Source organism: Salmo salar, chromosome ssa03 (assembly GCF_905237065.1).
Source record: "Salmo salar chromosome ssa03, Ssal_v3.1, whole genome shotgun sequence".
In the NCBI taxonomy this organism is placed as follows: Eukaryota; Metazoa; Chordata; class Actinopteri; order Salmoniformes; family Salmonidae; genus Salmo; species Salmo salar.
The window spans coordinates 67,477,504-67,495,841 of record NC_059444.1 but is presented as its reverse complement, the minus strand read 5'-3'; the positions used below and the strand labels follow the sequence as shown (position 1 = coordinate 67,495,841).

Genomic DNA, 18,338 nt, shown 5'->3' with positions numbered 1-18,338 from the left:
GTGATCAATTAAATATTCTCAAGTGGGAAAGTACCCATTTAGCCTACCTTTTCCATATCTGCTTTTTTAACCATCCTTGACCATGACCATAATTAGGGTTACGCTGGTCTTGAACCTCTTTGCCCAACAATGTAAACCAAGCTTCTTCAGGTTTATGATGGATGGGTGAATACTTTCAGGCCTGACAAATAATTCTGTCATATAGGATCTACATCTACAGTAATGAAACACCTTGCAGCATGTATAAATATTACTTTATAATACTTTGTATAAATATAAAGTTAAATGTGTAATTCAAAACTCTAAAGGTCTGCCTTGACCTGTGATTGTGAGCTAGACCCTCAACTATTTAATAATAGCAATAGGTCTATGAATTTGTGATGTGCTTGATATTTATTTCATTTGGTAATGAAAGTGAAATTGGATGCAGTAAAATTAGGCAATTGAAAAGGATCATCCATCCAACATCCAATTCCCCTTAAGGTGGAAAAAGTGACACTGAGCGAGTCTAATGCCATACTGGTGACATCACCCAGAGGAAGAGGCAACGTCGGGATTGGATGGTGGCCCTAGCCAATCGCGCCGCACTCCAGAAATCCACAGATGGGAAGAGTTTAAAAAAGATTGAGAAAAGTGTTGCAAAGTGGTCCACAGCCTCACCAGAGCGAGCAAGAACGTTACAGAATCTGAATCCGCGGGTCTGTCATATCCATTGGAGTCCAGGGAGAAAGAGGACTTTGCTGTGGGTTTTCTCGTGCCAGGATAGAGGGGTGTATTTCACCATTTTTAAATCTCCTCTGTGAATAATCAAAGATAACTATGTCAAAGAATTTCAAAGGTGGACCATCCTTCGGACTTTCTGCTGAGGTCAAAAGTAAGGTATGTATCTCGCATGTCATGTAGCTTTCCTTTTAATTGAAATGAAAATAATGGGGTCTTTGCGTAATTGACATCAGTGGGCCAAGAGAATGCTCGCGCTCAGGAAGGTGCGCACTTGACGCTCGCATATCTTGTTGTCACTACGTGCATCTTCTCAGATTTATTAGTTGTAGGGAAACCAATGATATATCGAGGGCCAATAAAATATTTTTGCTTTCTGTTAGGAGATTTTGTCGAATAGGCTTTTTGGACTGTCAGAATTGGACTGTCAATGGTGATCATGGATTAATCATTAGGTCTAGGGCCTAGGCCTATACTGATAAATGGCAGCCTACCATTCTAACAGTTTACTTTATCGTTTAATATGTGAGGGCATCCAAACCAATTGTCTCTGATTCATAACTTCGAACTGGGTCGTTTAGATTACAGGTGATATCACCTCACCTGTCTGTCACAGAGCACAATGACAGAATTACTCCCAGATGAGCCCAGAAGGTCTGATTTCAAGGTGTCTCTAGAAGGCTACCAGTATGTGTATATATATATTTAAAGGGTCAATCTGTGATCGCTATATTCATTTTGGACTTTTAAATTCGTGATACCCATTGATTCTTGAAGAATATGACTTATAAATCCTTCATTAGCTTAGTTCCTTGTTCTTACCCCATCATCAGAACCCCTCAGTTGTTGCATTTCTACAGACCCATCCCTAAGCTATTTTACCAAATCAGTGGCGTTTGTCCGCTTTGTTATTGTTTGAACTTCAGATTAAAGTCTAGGCGAGAATGAAATGAGTCATCAACACCAACCAAGAGTCTATGGACCAGCTACTGTAGGCCTACCATGTAGGCGACTGTGCAATCAACATCCACTGATGTTTGGGAGAGATTGTATTTTCAGTGACAGTGCAATGACAGGGATGCACAATATGTGTGTGCGTGTGTCATACCTGCTGACAACCCATGTTCAGCTTGGACACAGCATGACTCTGCCAATGGGATCAAATAACTATCCCAGAATATTCCAGAACTCCCAACTCCATGTCTGTCAATGACAACTGAATTTGCTATCCCTATCATCAACCTTATCGTGTTGGAAGAGCCCTTGTTCCTGCATACATAGTGGTTTCCTGTCCATACTTTCATAGGGGCACTCTTCAAACGAACATTTCCTTATACTTGGCCACCATGGTCATTAGTGCTGTAGTATAGAAATAGGTCATATTCAATAGTGTATCAGTCAGTATGTATATATATACATATATATATACATATATATATATATGGCATGACATCCGATGACAGTGGATAGGATCCAGAGACTGACAGATAGGTACGTCAGCAACCTAAACCTCCTTTTAAGGTGTCCCTGAGCTCTGTCTTACAACCTGAGCAAGTGTCTCTCTGTAAACAATTTACACTCCAGTGGGGAATGACAAAACACTGTTGAGGCAGACAGAACAAAGCCTTGTGGATTCATTGGAATGTCAACCTTCAACATGATTGTTTGTATCCAGGGGTGAAAGTAAATGTAATGTATTCCCGGTACAGGGACCTCCTATGTGTGTACACACTTAAAGAAAATCTATATGGGCCTAATCATAGAATTACATATAGAATCCCTATTAATTTAATAGGATCTCTACAAGCCTAATAGTAAAGATTTGTCCTTTAACTTTTAAAATGTATTAGCCTACCTTTTAATGTGGCATAAACATGACCTGTCATGTGTTTTCATCTGAGTGTCAATCAATTATTTCAAAAGGCTAATGTAGGCTACCTGCGCAAGTTACTCAGGGACGTCTGAACAACCAGGGTGCGGGAATAGTTTTTAAGCTATATTTAGATATTTTTCTGCTTTTATTTTGTTACATTTGTTAGTCAACTTGTCTGTAATTAGATCCTTACAGCTCCTCTTCTGTCATTACTTGACTTGACCCTCATCTAGAATACTAGAATACTTGCTAATGATGGAATAAATCGATAGAATGATCAGTGCATCATCTACAATCTATACTGAACAAAAATATAGACGTGACATGTAAAGTGTTGGTCCCATTTTCCATGAGTTGAAATAAATGTTCCATGTGCACTAAAAGCTTATTTCTCTAAAATGTTGTGCACAAATGTGTTTGCATCCCTGTTAGTGAGCATTTCCCCTTTGCCAGGTGTGGCATATCAAGAAGCTGATTAAACCACATGATCATTACACAGGTGCACCTTGTGCTGGGGACAATAAAATGCCACTAGCAGTTTTGTCATATAACACAATGTCACAGATGTCTTAGATGTCTTGAGGGAGCATGCAGTTGGCATGCCGACTGCAGGAATGTCTAACAGAGCAGTTGCCAGACAATTTAATATTCATTTCTTGACTATAAGCCGCCTACAATGTTGTTTTAGAGAATTTGGCAGTATGTCCAACTGGCCTCACAACCACAGACCACATGTAACCATGCCAGCCCAGGACCTCCACATCCACATTCTTCACCTGCATGATCGTCTGAGGAGGGGGAGTGGGGGTGCTGAGGAGTATTCCTGTCTGTAATAAAGCCCTTTTGTGGGGAAGAACTCATTCTGATTGGCTGGGCCTGACTCACCAGTGGGTGGACCTGGCTCCTGAGTTGGTGTGCCTATGCCCTCCCCAGCGCCCCTACCTAGTCATGTGAATGAATTTATTTCAATTGACTGATTTCTTTCTATGAACTGTAACTCAGTAAAATCTTTGATATTGTTGCATGTTGCGTTTAAATCTTTGTTCCGTATAGGTGACATAGTTAAATTTTCTCTTTCATTTCTGCTTCTCTCACGGAGCGAGGACGTTTAGGGACCAGGGAGATTTCCAAATGACATCTGTTTGACCGGTTTAAAGGAAATGAAAAGCTGTGAAAACGATCCAACATGTTTCTGATAGTATTTCAGTTAGTCTTGGATGCATATTTAATGTGGCTGAAAATGAACTACTGTCAGTTTTTATGTAGCTGAAGAAAATTGCACTTTAAGGCTACACAACAGGTCCCTAAAAGCCTCAATCTCATTCTCTCAAGATGCTGAGATAAATAAATCGTATTTCTTCACTCCTGTTCCCGAGACAAAATTAGCATTTGGTCTATAATTTTACTGTGAGTGTAACCGATGTGAAATGGCTAGTTAGTTAGCGGTGGTGCGCGCTAATAGCGTTTCAATCAGTGACGTCACTCGCTCTGAGACCTGAAGTAGGGTTTCCCCTTGCGTTGCAAGGGCCGTGGCTTTTGTGGCGCGATGGGTAACGATGCTTCGGTGGGTGTCAGTTGTTGATGCGTGCAAGGGTTCCGGGTTGAGGCGAAGAGAGGGACGGAACCTACACTGTTACATGAGGAACACTTCACTCTGCAGGAGTTAACATTATAATAGGCGACATGTGAGGCCTACAGTCAGTGTCCAGACTTCAGTTACTATTCCAACTATTACGCTACAACATGCTAAAATAATTCCGGCATCCAGATAGCAGTGACTTTTGATAAATGAAAAGATGATACATCATTTACAAAACACCAAAAAGTGTTCTGAATGACATTCGGTGATTGTCCTTCATTAGGCCATTAGGTCTTGTAACCTGAATTGATGTGTATACTGCTATCCGCGTGCATCTCGGTCTTGGCCTCTCATCTCTGCCTTATCAAAATGTCAGTGTTGTTGTTGAACCACTGCGTTTTGGAGCGTATTCCACAAGTTTTCAAGTCCATTCGCTCATTTTTCATGCGAATGACATACGGTATGATAAATAGTGTGATAGCCTACAGTTTTCTTGAAATCTGTTTTAATTATTGTGATAGGTTTATGTTTTACCGGTGTGACGTAAACCCACTCTTTATTTTGCCAGTACTCCATACTGGACCGTTCTGTCTTACTTTCACCCGTTTGTATCAACTTAAACCAATTTATTCCTTATGCCATGACCTACACTGATTTAATGTATATTCTCTCCACTGATTTCATACATGAAAAACACTGATAGAATCAATGGATAGGTGCCAATTTTGGCATCAAAGACTTATAAATTTTTAAATAAATGAACCAGTTCTGATTACATTCCTGACCTCCTGACACAGTTAAATGAAACTCTGACCAAAATACCTTGGCTGGATGCAAGTGCTGTCTGCAGGTCTTGGCATCTCATTATCAGATGTGGGATTGCCTGAGTAGATCGCCTCACTGTAAAAGGACAGATTCCGGAAAACCCAGAGGGAGAGAGGGAGCACAGGGTGGAGTAATAGGGAGAGCTGTTTCTCCCAAGTTTGGTGTGATGGACTGGAAGCTTTGCAAACCCTGCTGCTTTGAAATACCTGTTTGTGTTGGCTCCTGGTCTCACAAGCTCTCTCCCAGACTGTGAGTGAGCAGAACATTCAGAAAAGGAGAGAGCGCAGAGCGAGAGGGGGGCTACAGACCCACCATAGAATTTCTGGTATTAGGGGGATGCGTTTGTGCCAATAGGGAAATACAAGGAAGCGGAGAATCAGTGTTTCTCCATGCAGGAATGTCCCTTGGCCATTTTTCATTTTCTTCCTGTTGTTTTTTTTAACTCTAATCTTCATCTTTAGGTTTTATTACAATGGGTAGGCTTTCAAAGGAAAGTGGAGAGGAATGTTATCCCTCTGTTACAAGATGAGAAAGGAAAAGGGAGAAGGAGGGATAATAGCTCTGATGAATATCATAGTTCTATGACTCTTTAACTATAGTTACAGTTTATTGTAAGATCATTTGTATTTTTCAGGTAGCCAAGCACCTGTCACAAGATCATTCATCACGCAGAACTGACAGTTACAAGACATTAACCTGAGTGTTTGCAGATGTTAGGATGAAGTCAAATCCAACACATTTATAGTGCATCCGGAAAGTATTCAGACCCCTTCAATGCGTTGTTTTCGCTTTGTCATTATGGGGTATTGTGTGTAGAGGAAAAATAATAACTTAATCATTTTTAGAATAAGGCTGAAATGTAACAAAATGTGGAAAAAGTGAAGGGGTCTGAAAACTTTCCGAATGCCTCTTCAGTTGGCCCAGAAGTATGACCCCCAGAAGGAGGAGGAGCTGAGGCTGTGGATCCAGGACGTAACAGGCAAGAAGATCGCTGATCCTTTCATGGAGAACCTAAAGGATGGGGTCATCTTGTGCGAGTGAGTGAGCGAAACTCTCCTCAGTACTGTGGCCGTGCAGAATGTCATGCAGAATGGCAGAGCATATTGTGTGTCATATCACCATATTACTTTCTGTTGCTTCCAATATCGTTCAGTCTCATTCATTTCCCCACTGTTAATGATGACTGGGCCACTCAAAGTCAGAACAGTATTTTGACTGTTGTTCTGTGCTTTCTCTTTCCTTGTGTGTAGACTTATCAACACACTTCAGCCAGGATCTGTAAGAAAGATTAACACTTCCCCGCAAAACTGGCATCAGGTAAGCTTGTTCTGAGACAGAATTATTGTTTTTGTATTATTATGTAACATCATGCCCATCATGACATGCAGTAGGCTATAGTTATTATAGATACTTTGCTTAGTATTGAGCAGCATAAGCATGCCAAGAGTCAGTCGTTTTTTCCACTCCATACCTTTCATCCACTGAACTCGCTAAAATATGTAACCAGATAGGTAGTCTTTTGCTTGGCATAGTGTTGATTTATTTACATTCCAAGCTGCAGCTACGTTGTTTAATGAGGCACATCTCAGCGTGCATCTTCAGATCTCTTTATATGATATTCAAAAAGAAAACAACACTTTTAAGTGTTTGTTGAGGCACTTCCAAAGAATCATCCATGACATACAATGTTACTAAGAATCAATGCACTCACATGTGGTGGTCCCTTTGTCAGGAATAAAAGAGAAAAAGATTATCCAACTGGTGAGTAGGGCTTTAAAGAAAACCCCAGAAAGCTGATCATTCTGAAGTCCTGAGTCTCAAATAGAATGATTATTTAAAGAAATATGACAATATAAAAATAACAAATAACTCAGTAACTGGTGTCCTCTTTGTTTGTATTCTTGCATTTACATCAGTGGACCATTTGCTCTTGGCTAATTCTTCTTCATTTTCATTGCCCAGCTGGAAAACATTGGCAATTTTGTCCGAGCCATCACAGTTTATGGTATGAAGCCATACGATCTGTTTGAGGCCAACGACCTGTTTGAGAATACCAACTACACCCAGGTCCAGAGCACGCTCATCACCCTGGCTGGAATTGTGAGTGGAAACCCATAGAGGAATCTCAGTACATTGTACTGTACTGTATGTAGAAAGTATTGTCAGTGGCTTGTAAGAAACCTACTTCTACTTCATGTGAGGATCCATAATCTGTTTAACCTTCCCCTCTTTCACCAGGCCAAGTCCAAAGGTTTCCACTCCAAGCATGACATGGGAGTGAAGTATGCAACAGCACACCAGCGCCGTTTCGCCCCAGACATGCTGAAGGAAGGGCGCAATGTCATCGGCCTGCAGGTCAGAACAGTCTTTGTATCATATACACCTTATACACTAAGATATCACTGTTATTACAGGTGTAATATAAGTAGTAGTAGCAGCATGTTATAACATACCTTCATTTGTTTTTAGTTTGGCCGAAAGGATTGGCTTAATGGTATTATAGTTCTGGCATAACCAGTGCACTACTTTTGCCTGTCTGTCCAGATGGGTACCAACAAACTTGCCAGCCAGAAGGGCATGACATCTTATGGCACGCGGCGTCACCTGTACGATCCGAGGGGGGGAATGGAGAACCCTCTGGACCAGTCCACCATCAGCCTCCAGATGGGCACCAATAAGGGTGCCAACCAGGTGGGGCGCCATTTGATTTCACAAATAGATATTCTCTGGTAGAGATAGAATTGACTAACATTCTGCACATCTTGGGAGTTTTCCCTCTTTCTGCCTATCATGAAAGCAGTTAATATGATATAAAATATTACTTTGTAGCCTATATCTAATCCTCTCCTGCTTTTCTTCCTCTCTCAGTCTGGCATGACGGCCCCTGGCACCAGGAGACACATCTATGACAAGAGTCTGGGCTTGGAGGAATGCGACACCTCCACCGTCTCACTGCAGATGGGCACCAACAAGATGGCGTCCCAACAGGGCATGACCACATACGGCCTCCCTCGGCAGGTCTACGACAACAAGTACTGCTCCAACCCTGATGAATTCATCAACAACGGGGAGAGGGCTGAGTTTGACGGTACTATGTACTATGACTAAAGAGAACAGTATAAGCCCCCAGTCCCCTCCTCTCAAGAACCCCTCTCCACCAGCAAGACCATCCAAACTGTTATTTACTGTTTTCATTATCCTCATCCCTTGCTGTTTTTTTTTTTGTGATCAACCATTCAAATAATTTTTGTCCTTTGAGGGGATTTATGCCTGGTTCAATCTCTTTGACCTTGTTATTTTAAATCAATTTAATGTTGTGGCCCACACCCCTCTCTCCCTTTGCAATGGAGATTTTTCTATTCAAATACGGTGAAAATAAATACTAAAAATAATAATAATGTCAAGAGACCCATTCCTTAATCAATCTTAATGTTATGTCATTTTTTATTTATAGATCTTTTATAGTTTATAAAAATTTTGATTTTCAGTTGTAGATCCCCATCAAGCTTAAACATTGAGAATACAGGAAAAAGTTCCTTGAATGGAAAGACATGTTGCTGTTAGTCTTAACCCCTGAGGAACAGGAGTCCGCTCTGGGATTCAATCCCTCTGGATGACTCGGAGCCCACAGAATCAGAATGAGTCTTCCAGGACACAGGGACATGGACTAGAAACTTTGATCAGATGTATTCCTTATGACTTTGCCTGTGTATGCACCTCTGCACTGCGCTGACATCCCTGCTCTAGCTCACAGGACTGCCAACCAGCCATTCTATACCACAGATGGAATGTTTTTTCTAGTATTCTTTAAATCATTAGAAGATCAGTAGTAGGGTCGTCAAACCTGATACTTGAATTAATCTGAGCCCCTAAAGGCATCGTGAAAAGCCAATAGATTTGAATATTTTTAGTATTATAAGCAGTATTCAACACGTCTCGCATACTTCATTAGTGGTAAACAATGCAGATTAAATTTTAGCCATTGTGTCAGCTATGTTAATGTGGATGTCATATAGGCCAGTTTGCATGAGACAAGTTATAATCCCCCTATAGTCTCCATGGCACACAGCTTTAATATATTGCTGCGCTATTTGCACTTTGCATCACCTTGTTGAATATGCACATGGATAGAATACTTTGACTAGAAGAAATGCGGACAAGCCAGGTCATTGAGAGCCATAACATATACACGAGATAACGGTCTAATTAACATCCCCTTAGTCATAGCTCAATACATCAGACCCTGTATCACTAACTACTACATGATATGGGGTACCCACCGCAGATCTTGAATGTAATGTGATTTTGAGCACTGCAAGATGTGACAGTCATTCTGTGGATTCATTAAGTAATCACCTTGTACCAGCAATCGCAAATGAATAACTTAAGTCTGCAACATATTTATGCTCGGGATAATGTAGCCTAACACAGCTGCTAATGGTTTAAACATTAAACTGTGCATGCTTGACCAAACCTTTGAAAAGCAGGCTTGTTTGCTTGCTAAGAGGTTTGTTCAAGATCAGACACTTCCTGTGTTGCACCTGGAACGTTCCACAGAACACATCTCTATGCCTTGCATGCTCATGTACAAAGCATGGACTGGTTATACCTTGTCCATAGACTTCTTACAGGAAGGAAAATAATGTTATTTTTTAATTTGGGTGAACTATCCCTATAAGCTAAATTTGAAAGGTCTTGACATCGGTTACTGAGTGGTATTGTGATATGTTTTTAAATAGGAGGTATTGGAGATAAAGCTACATAAAATAGAGTCCCTCCTGAGGTTCTGACCTCTGGAATTTATAGTGATGATTTGCCAAACTTTTGAAGGCTTAATACTTTAAAAGGAACGTCGTTTGATGCTGAGCTCATAATAATCTGAAGGCCATGTTGCATTTTTTCCCCCTACATTAGTGTGCCATCTAGTGTTTTGAAATCCCTTTAACATTTGGGGAGAAAAAAAACTACATTCCACAGATTTAAGGTAAAAGTCATATGCACCACAAGAGGTGTCTTTTATCAAAGCACCTAACTTATTCTGTATCGTCACATGTCCAACAGCTATATACGAAGTCAGTTGTGCATTAAGAAAATATTTTTGAATGAGAGCCAACAGTGCCTAGCCAAAATACAATTGGCAATATTACCCTCTGGTCTAAAATGTGTGTCAATGTTGTTCAGACTATCAATTGTTCAGTATTCTGATAATCTTGTATTTATTTGGCATTCACTTACAATGAAATTAGCTGCAATACAATAAATCACATCAAAATTACAATTATTTAATTTGGGTTGTGAGTGCAAAACCTGCCACCAGGCCATATCAGATTATTTGTCATTCATATTTGTTCTACATATTTTAACCATTTCAGCGGTATGTGACAGATGTAGTTAGGTGCGAATTACATTGGTGTTTATTGATCAAGTCATTCCCGTACAAAAAAAATGTAATTGAAATAAAAATCATGACATCAAACAAAATAAAAACTACAGAATCACCCTTTTTAAATTTTTACAAATGAATTCTACTTGCTCCAGTAAAGGGGGACATGGCAGCTTGGGAAAGTCTAAAGACATATCCACCAACAGGCTTGTCTATAAAACATAACAAATGATGAGTTGGTTTAGTGGGATTCTCAAAGATCAGGACCATTGGGACATTTCATTGCCCTACCCCATCCCACCCTGCCACAGAGAGGGAGGACAGGAAGTGTATCTTTCTTCATATCAAATCCATTAGTGTGTAGACACTGAAGAATTCACAGATGTGTTATCTGTCTTTGTTTGTTCTCCACAGTCACTACTTGACAAAGCCCTGGCCCAGCCAGAGATATGTGACCCATCATAGGGAATGAGGAGTGAGGTCAGACAGGAATAGTCAGGGGGACCACTGCTACTGATTGGCTGCTTCGCATGCATCTATCCAATCACTGTAAACATCCACTGGTTCTGAAAGATCTGGAGACAAATGTCAAGGAAAAGTTCATTTGGGAGGTACAGTTGTAAAGAAATAGCATTTTTTTATATATATTTTTTTACAAATGCACAAGCCAATCTGTGAGCTATATGGTGTGTAAATAAGTGAATACAGTGATCCAATCAAAGAATCGAAAGGATACATGTAATGGGAGTCTGGAATTCTTCCAAGCAGACGGTGCACGATATTATTCCTGTGTTTCGAGTGCGTTCCCTGAAAATAGAAAAGAAAATGTGCATTTGGATAGGGTGTTAGGATATGCATCAACATGTAATCAGTGATAATATTTTACAGCCAGACCATATACTGTTCAACACAAACAAGTGAACTTACATTTTGACATCACAGGACTTCTCGTGGTTACAAAAGGGACAGGTGAATTGGGTGTCCAAGTTACCCGTCAGTTTCTTTTTGGGAGGTGGCTTCCTCTTTGACTTTCGGCGTCCCATTCTCGATGTATAATCTGTAAAATACAATAGCTACATTTTTCTGAGTTTACAAAACAAGTTGACTGTCAAATTCAATAATTAGGTCAATCGTGTTAGCTAGCATATATTATATCTAGTGTATGGTGCTGATATTCATTTGATTTTAGGCAAGGAGTCATATGCTGCGTTCATCTCGTAATTTCGGAAAATACTACTTGTAAACTGGGAACAACGAGAAATTTAAATTTGCGTTGAAATTTATTTTCCCCAGTCCTATGCCCCTATTTGCAAATTTACGAGATGTTATAAATGCATCAATATTCTGCCGCTATAGACCATCTGCTAGTACGCATGTGCGAGCTAATACATCACGCGTGTGTAAACAAACACATTTTTAACCGTATTTTCCACATAAATTCAAATTATATTTTATTTTCGATCATTTAAAAAAGTCAGATGTCGATGATTAACGTTACTATTCTCTTGTTGGAGCCATGTTCACACTACACAAGCGTGTAGTAGCTAGTTCCCCGCCATCGCGCACGGACTTTTTTATTATTAGCTTGCAGCTATAAAATAGGAGCTCAACCATACTGCATTTTACACAAAATGTCCTGCAAATTCTACAAGTCCATTTCCAACAATATTGTTAATTGCATGAACCGTTTATTTTGGGATGATTTCTGAAGAGGCAGCTAGAGAGTATTAGCTAGTAACGTTAGAGCGCGAGGAAAACAAAGTTAGCTTGTGTTAGCTAACTAACGCTGGATTTGTAATATGCTAGCTATGCACAATTTTTAAAAAAAAATAGGAGAATCACACATGTAATTTCAAATCGTGCTGGATGTATATTTTAGTTGTTTGCATGTTAGCCATATAATAAAGCACGCTGGATTAAGCATTTTCTTACCAGATAAATGACCCAAGTAATGACGCTAACAAATAGAAATTGTATCCGGAAATTATTCTGAACTCTTTCATCCGATTGGAAGATTAAGGCGCTTTTTAGGGTTGTCATTGGTCAAACAAATTATCAACCCGCCTCTCAGAATTTATAAACCTCTTTGATACAATCGCAAAATAATTAAAATATATACATTGATTATGTAGTCTACCACAGGAGGCTGCTGAGGGGAGGACGGCTCATTATAATGGCTGGAATGGAATAAATTGAAAGGTATCAAATACATGGAAATATTGTATTAATGAGTTTGATTACCATTTCATTTATTCTGTTCCAGCCATTACTATGAGCATTACTATGAGCCTGTCCTCCCCAATGAAGGTGCCACCAACCTGTGTTTAATAGTCTACAGTACATAATTATTGATAAAAAAAACAACCTGAATTACTGATAAAGAAATGTGTTGAATGCACAAAGCTCAAACAGAAAACAATTGTCAGTGTAGACCAAATTGTATTTTATTTTGCTGTCATAAAGAAGACAGTGTGAGACAGGGTAGGGCAAAAGGTAGATAGAGGATTCCAGCCATGAACTTTATTTCCTTCTGCAACAGAGGCAAAATGAAGAATTCACTTCTAATGTGGTTACCCTTATAATATATACATCAATTTAAGTGTGCTTATTAATTAGATGATAACATGAATAATAGATGAGAAACAGCAAAGAATGTTATTTATGTGCTTTCATTTACCTGGCAGACACATTGATTTCCTCTTTGATCTTTGGTGTCATTCCTTTCGCACATGTTCCACTTTGCCCTTCATCTGAATCTGAATTGGCCTTGCATAACCCTCTGTCCTATTCGTTCAGTTCGGCCTAGTATGCGATGCAAGAGACCATGCACACAACAATTAAAAACTGATCTATCAATAAAAACTGATCTCAGCAAACAGAAAAATACACTTTGTATTTCAATGCAAATGCTGCATCTTTTGTAGATCAACAGAAAGTTAATTACCAGATATCTTACCCGTTTTATTGGGAGCCTTGCCTTTCGATATTGTTATAGTCTGAAGCTTATTCTGTAACTCAGAAACATCTGACCTAGGGGAGAACACTTGTTATAAGGATGCATCATCATAATTCCTTTAGTAATAGCAGTCTGTCAGATTGCTTGCCATGCTCGTCTACTCTAACCTCACCCCAGAGCTTTCACCTTGCATTTGACCTGAGCATGTCCTGAGGCCTCTGCAGTTTGAGAGTGTCGTCCTTCATCTGATAGCTGTCAATCATCCTCCCCAAGCACTGAAAATGGAGACAGATAGACACATATTCCAGAACATGTCACATAACATGAGATAAGCTTCAGCAGTCCAAATTATTATAGCCCAAGTACAGTTCAGAAGATTGTTTCAAGTGTAAAGTTTGTATCATTAGTTTGATGAGTGAAATCATTCAGGTCAAAGTGATTTGGGGGAGAGAAATGTGAGCTCTGAAATACCATATCTTTGCAGTATTTCTCTGTCAATCTGCGCATAGTTTCATCTCTTAGTTTTTCTAAAAAGGAAAGGAAAACTTGAGTAAGGTTTATAAAAAGCCTCCATTACAACAACATCACGGAAGAGGGTCTTGTTCTGAAAAACATAAAATCAAACTTGCTAAGCAGGCCATGAATGTTGTGGACTTCCTCCCTTAGATCAGCAATCTGCTCCCACAGGACTCTTCGACTGAAGAAACAGACAACATACACAGAAAAATATGGAGAGGGAATTACATGTTATTACTGCATTATCCCACTGAGCTAAATTCTACTTATCATCATGCAAGTCTAGTTCACCAAACTATCCCCACCACACCACACTTCAGACTGCCTTATCCAGATCTACCTGTGGTAGAGTTCCTGAGAGATGTGGTTGATGGCAGCCTGCCTCTGGATGTCTGAGGGGTGAGTGCTGGAGCAGGAGGCTTGGAGAGTAGGACAGGAGCAGGGAGAGTGGGACAGGAGACTGCGCAGGTAGTGGAGCTCAGTGGAGACCTCACAGCGTAGGCCCTCAAAACGCTCCTCAAGGTGCTGGGCGGCAACATGTGCAGCCAAATGGTGGACAGGAGGACAGTTTATGTCATCTTTAAGTCATTGTTATGACAGTGTTATTTAGCCCTTATGACAGAGGGTTCAACTCAAGTAAAGAGTACCCATGCATTCAAAAAAGAATAATAATCAGGGAATCAAGAGTCAGGTGTGTTTCAGGCGTGATTGTGTTGTGTCCTCCCTTACATTGAAGGACTGCCATGGTATTGAGATTCTGGGTTCTCTCTGCCTCATGCATGAACAGAGTTTTGCACAGGAACTCAATAGTCTACAAAACGACAAATATTAATTGAAATAATATTCCCTGAATAAAACAGTAACCAATACAAGCCATCAAAGAAAACAGTAGATAATCGTGAATATGGGAAAAATACTACATTCTACAGGAAGCAGTTAGTCACCTTGGCTTGTGTTTCAACCTCTGACCTAATTCTTTCCACATCTCGGAGAGACTCATGAGATTCACCTACTGCTACTAGAAGACAACTCAAGAAAGTCAGTGAACAATGACCATGCAGTATTACACCAGGCATTGTCAAGTTATGTTAGTTTCTGATGATCACATTGACACAATAACACTTACACACCTTCAGCAGGAAGGGGCGGTGGTTCACACTGAAACAACAATCGACATTGTATTCAAAATCATTCTAACAAACTATTTTGGTACTGTATGACAGTGAGTGCCAAATGTGTTTTCAACTCACCAAGGCCCTTTTGTCGTCCATGTCAACTGACCTGAGCTAAGTAAATTGTAAGTGGGTGGATAAAAACTGTGTCACAATGACAAGGCGGGGATACGTTCTATCTCATTGATGATTGGTTTGTGGGTTATAATTTAACGTAATATTCATTTTGTAATAATGTGATTTGTAGATATTGCTTGGGGGGCGTGGTTAATGGAAATTGACATTTCAGAGAGGAAGTGTTGTTCTAGTGTTCGATCAACGGGAGTTGCGAAAACAGTGTTTCCCTTCAGTCAACATACCACATCCAGGTAGTTATTTTTCAGTTGAGTTTTTTTTAAGGAAAAAAGAAGGCAACAAGTAAGAAGCCACTTTTCCTCTCTTTGGAATGCACTGCAACACTACATGCGCGCAGTTATGTAACTATGTAACTCGCCTAGCTAGCGAGTTACTATAACGTTAGCTGGCTAACGTCAGTTGAGTTGTGCTAGCGAGATTTGTAGTTTATCTGACAAATGCCATTCCACTCATGGTTTCCAATTCCCAAAATGTGATTTTGAATTAAGTATTTAATCCTCAACAGTATAATTTTTAGAATTTGTTAGCTAGATAGCTAGCTAGCTATCCAACTTTGAAGTATTAGTCTTAGTAAACAGGTCAGAACTCTTATCTCTCGAAGCCACTATCACTTGCATGCTAATCAAGCTTGCGCGTGTAGACGGACCACTTTCCAGTCATCAAATTATGCTGTTTTAAAGGGTTTCAAAAGGTCTTTGTTGAATTAGAGTGGTATTGGGTGGGGATGTTTTTTTTGGTTGTATGTCCCCAATGCTGTAATGAAACGTATTCATTTATCTGGTTTGCTTGCTAACATTTATCTGGGACTTTTTCTATTTTTGTCCCCCAGATTAATACCATGGTCACAGAAGGGGAGCCTACAGATTTGGTGAAAGTGCTGCACCTGCTGGTGCTGTCCTTCACATGGGGAATGCAGTTGTGGGTCTCCTTTATAGCAGGTGATGATATTGGGATCGATAGGGGATGAGCAGAGGAAATCTGTTAGATTGTAGGGTTTTGCTAACACTCGAAGTGGCATATCAAAAGAAGCCAAGATTAAGAATTTGAGGCACAGTATGTCTCTGCCCTTTTCTCTCACTTATATTATCCCTTTTCCCATGCACAGGTTTTGCACTGGTGAAGCAGGTAACACTGCACACCTTTGGGCTGGTGCAAAGCAAGCTGTTCCCTGTCTATTTCTATTGCCTACTGGGCAGCAACTTTGTCAGCCTTGCTGTGTATGCAGTCTACCACCCCAGAGAGCTGCTGGATTGGCATGAAAGCCTGCAGGTCATATCACATTCTATTTTGTAATTTAGGGCAGGATTCAATCTGTACTGGTGAAGTGTTACAGATTGCGCAATCAAAATGTAAAGATTATTTCCGATTTAGATAATGGTTGTAGCTACATTATAGATGTCACCTATGTCATCGACAATTCTGAATAAAAATTGTTCTTCCCCTATAGATGGCCCTGTACTTTTTGGCAGTCATCATGGCAGGTCTAAACGCACAGTGGTTCGGCCCATCTGCCACAGAGGTCATGTTCAAGCTGCGGGAGGTGGAGCAGGAGCATGGCCTGGGGAACCAAATAGGGATAGGGAGCCAGAGGGAAGCCTACACCAAACTCAGGGAGCAGGACCCCAAGTACAAGGCCTACAAGAGTACCTTTGGCGTCTATCATGGCCTGTCCAACCTATGCAACCTGATTGGGTTTATCTGCACAACCACCAACATAGTGTACACAGCTCTCAATTTACACACCATTTAGAGATTGTGTATATGTGGTGTTTGGTGACAGGTTTTCATATTGTCTGTCAATGAGTGGATGTATGTATCAAGTGTCTCAGAGTAGGAGTGTTGATGTAAGATTTTTGAATCACAATAAATAATATTACATAGGTTGCTGATCTGAACAATCAGATCAGCTCTGGAAAAAATCTGAAAAGATCTGATGTGATTGGTCAAATGACCAATTAGTGGAAAAAAATATCAGAATTGGCTGCCTGTGTAAATGCAGCTTTAGGCATATTACATATGGGCCTGATCTTAGTTCAGCACTTCTAATGAGACACTTGATGCATACGGCCCCCAAACATAACGCTTAACCATATTTTTTAAATGTGCCTTTTTAATCTAATTGTTTCACCTGTCAATAGAAAACATAGCACACAATGTCAAAGGATTTCAAAGTATTTTTGGTCTTTCCCTTGTCAAACCGGGAAAGGATGAATGTAATAAAGATCGATTTATATTTTTCAGAAGTACATAATTAAAAAAAGAATAATACAAATGTTAATGTTAGTGATCCTCTTTTTGATTTCCCTACAGTTATTGTTCATTTTACATTGATGTACTTAAGGGTAGAGCTGAAGTAGAATGTGCAGTGATCCTGATAATGTTTCAAAACGGAGGTTTAACACTAACACAGAACTTGTAGATACATTATTATTTTTTTTTTTTGAAAAGCACAAGATTCTGGACTGTTATGAAATGGGACATTGTATTGCTTGTGACTTCCACTAGAGGGTACTGTCTGCAAAACATTTTTTTTTTACAATCATTAGGCAGATATTTTTTAACAATATAACATTTAGCTCAGGGTTATGGAAATTCCTACAAATAATGAATTCAATAGCACCAATAATGTTAAGTCATCTTTGATGTTGAAACAAGAAAAAATAAAGTTGTGTTGTTACCCTTGATGGAATCAGGAAATGCACTCTCCAACAGTTTGAGCATTTTCTTTAGAAAATCAGGTGCAATACAGGGTCAATAACATGCAACATATTGAGACCAGACCACGCAGTTTGTGCCCACCTCTTGAACAGGCTGGTTCTAACTTCATTATTGTGATGGACATCATGTAAAAAAAAAAACAGCTTTGAATAAATGGACCGACCAGTGCTTTGCTGGCAAGCCTGGGAGGTTAGGGAGGATGTCTTAATAAAGTTAAAATATCACTAATGGATAACTGGACAGAACCCAAAACTGTAATGGTGTTTCAGAGTCAGTGAAAAGGCTTCTACATCCTACATATTGTGATGTATTAGTCTGGTTGTTTTAGCTGTATGCATCTTGATTAGTGTTAATGTCAAACTACAATGTTGAGATTTTGAATAGTTAGTTTACAGTGGTAGATCATCATGATGAAACCGTTTGGTATGGAAAGTACAGGGAGAGTGACAGTGTCATAGGAA

The 18,338-nt window shown here is 39.8% G+C and overlaps 3 protein-coding genes across 7 annotated transcripts; 2 read left to right on the top strand and 1 right to left on the bottom strand.

Moving 5' to 3' along the window:
• The first annotated feature begins 667 nt into the window (after positions 1 to 667).
• On the top strand, positions 668 to 8,381 carry cnn1b (calponin 1, basic, smooth muscle, b). Its single transcript, NM_001146385.1, is given in 7 exon segments — positions 668 to 879; positions 5,913 to 6,034; positions 6,248 to 6,314; positions 6,960 to 7,097; positions 7,236 to 7,352; positions 7,542 to 7,688; positions 7,866 to 8,381. Coding segments are annotated over 7 exon segments (891 nt in total). The 5' UTR covers positions 668 to 819; the 3' UTR covers positions 8,106 to 8,381.
• A 1,808-nt stretch (positions 8,382 to 10,189) lies between these two features.
• On the bottom strand, positions 10,190 to 15,146 carry elof1 (elongation factor 1). 5 transcript variants are annotated; one of them, XM_045716159.1, is made up of 11 exons: positions 15,103 to 15,146; positions 14,983 to 15,010; positions 14,797 to 14,870; positions 14,582 to 14,663; positions 14,193 to 14,377; positions 13,966 to 14,033; positions 13,808 to 13,863; positions 13,523 to 13,611; positions 13,337 to 13,410; positions 13,058 to 13,182; positions 12,800 to 12,910 (listed from the first exon to the last, which is right to left on the bottom strand). In XM_045716159.1, exons 3-10 carry the CDS (start codon positions 14,850 to 14,852, stop codon positions 13,127 to 13,129), a joined length of 666 nt encoding a protein of 221 aa, XP_045572115.1. In that variant the 5' UTR covers positions 14,853 to 14,870; positions 14,983 to 15,010; positions 15,103 to 15,146; the 3' UTR covers positions 12,800 to 12,910; positions 13,058 to 13,126. The 5 variants fall into 5 exon arrangements, with proteins under 5 accessions (XP_045572118.1, XP_045572117.1, XP_045572114.1 ...); XM_045716158.1 differs by lacking the exon at positions 12,800 to 12,910 and adding exons at positions 11,117 to 11,187; positions 11,308 to 11,437 and having other exon boundaries at positions 14,797 to 15,146; XM_045716160.1 differs by having other exon boundaries at positions 14,582 to 14,870.
• A 184-nt stretch (positions 15,147 to 15,330) lies between these two features.
• Positions 15,331 to 17,435, top strand: tmem205 (transmembrane protein 205). The gene is given in 4 exon segments (NM_001141147.1): positions 15,331 to 15,392; positions 15,989 to 16,097; positions 16,265 to 16,428; positions 16,607 to 17,435. Coding segments are annotated over 3 exon segments (567 nt in total). The 5' UTR covers positions 15,331 to 15,392; positions 15,989 to 15,997; the 3' UTR covers positions 16,910 to 17,435.
• Positions 17,436 to 18,338: the final 903 nt, after the last annotated feature.

What these genes read in the sequence shown, in the direction of transcription:
- elof1 (XM_045716158.1), bottom strand. Translation starts at nt 14,852, where the DNA reads ATGAGTCTCTCCGAGATGTGGAAAGAATTAGGTCAGAGGTTGAAACAC. An exon ending in CAACATTCATGGCCTGCTTA is followed by an intron (nt 13,864 to 13,965) that starts GCAAGTTTGATT and finishes TTTCCTTTTTAG; the next exon opens with AAAAACTAAGAGATGAAACT. An exon ending in CAAGGCTCCCAATAAAACGG is followed by an intron (nt 13,183 to 13,336) that starts GTAAGATATCTG and finishes ATCGCATACTAG; the next exon opens with GCCGAACTGAACGAATAGGA.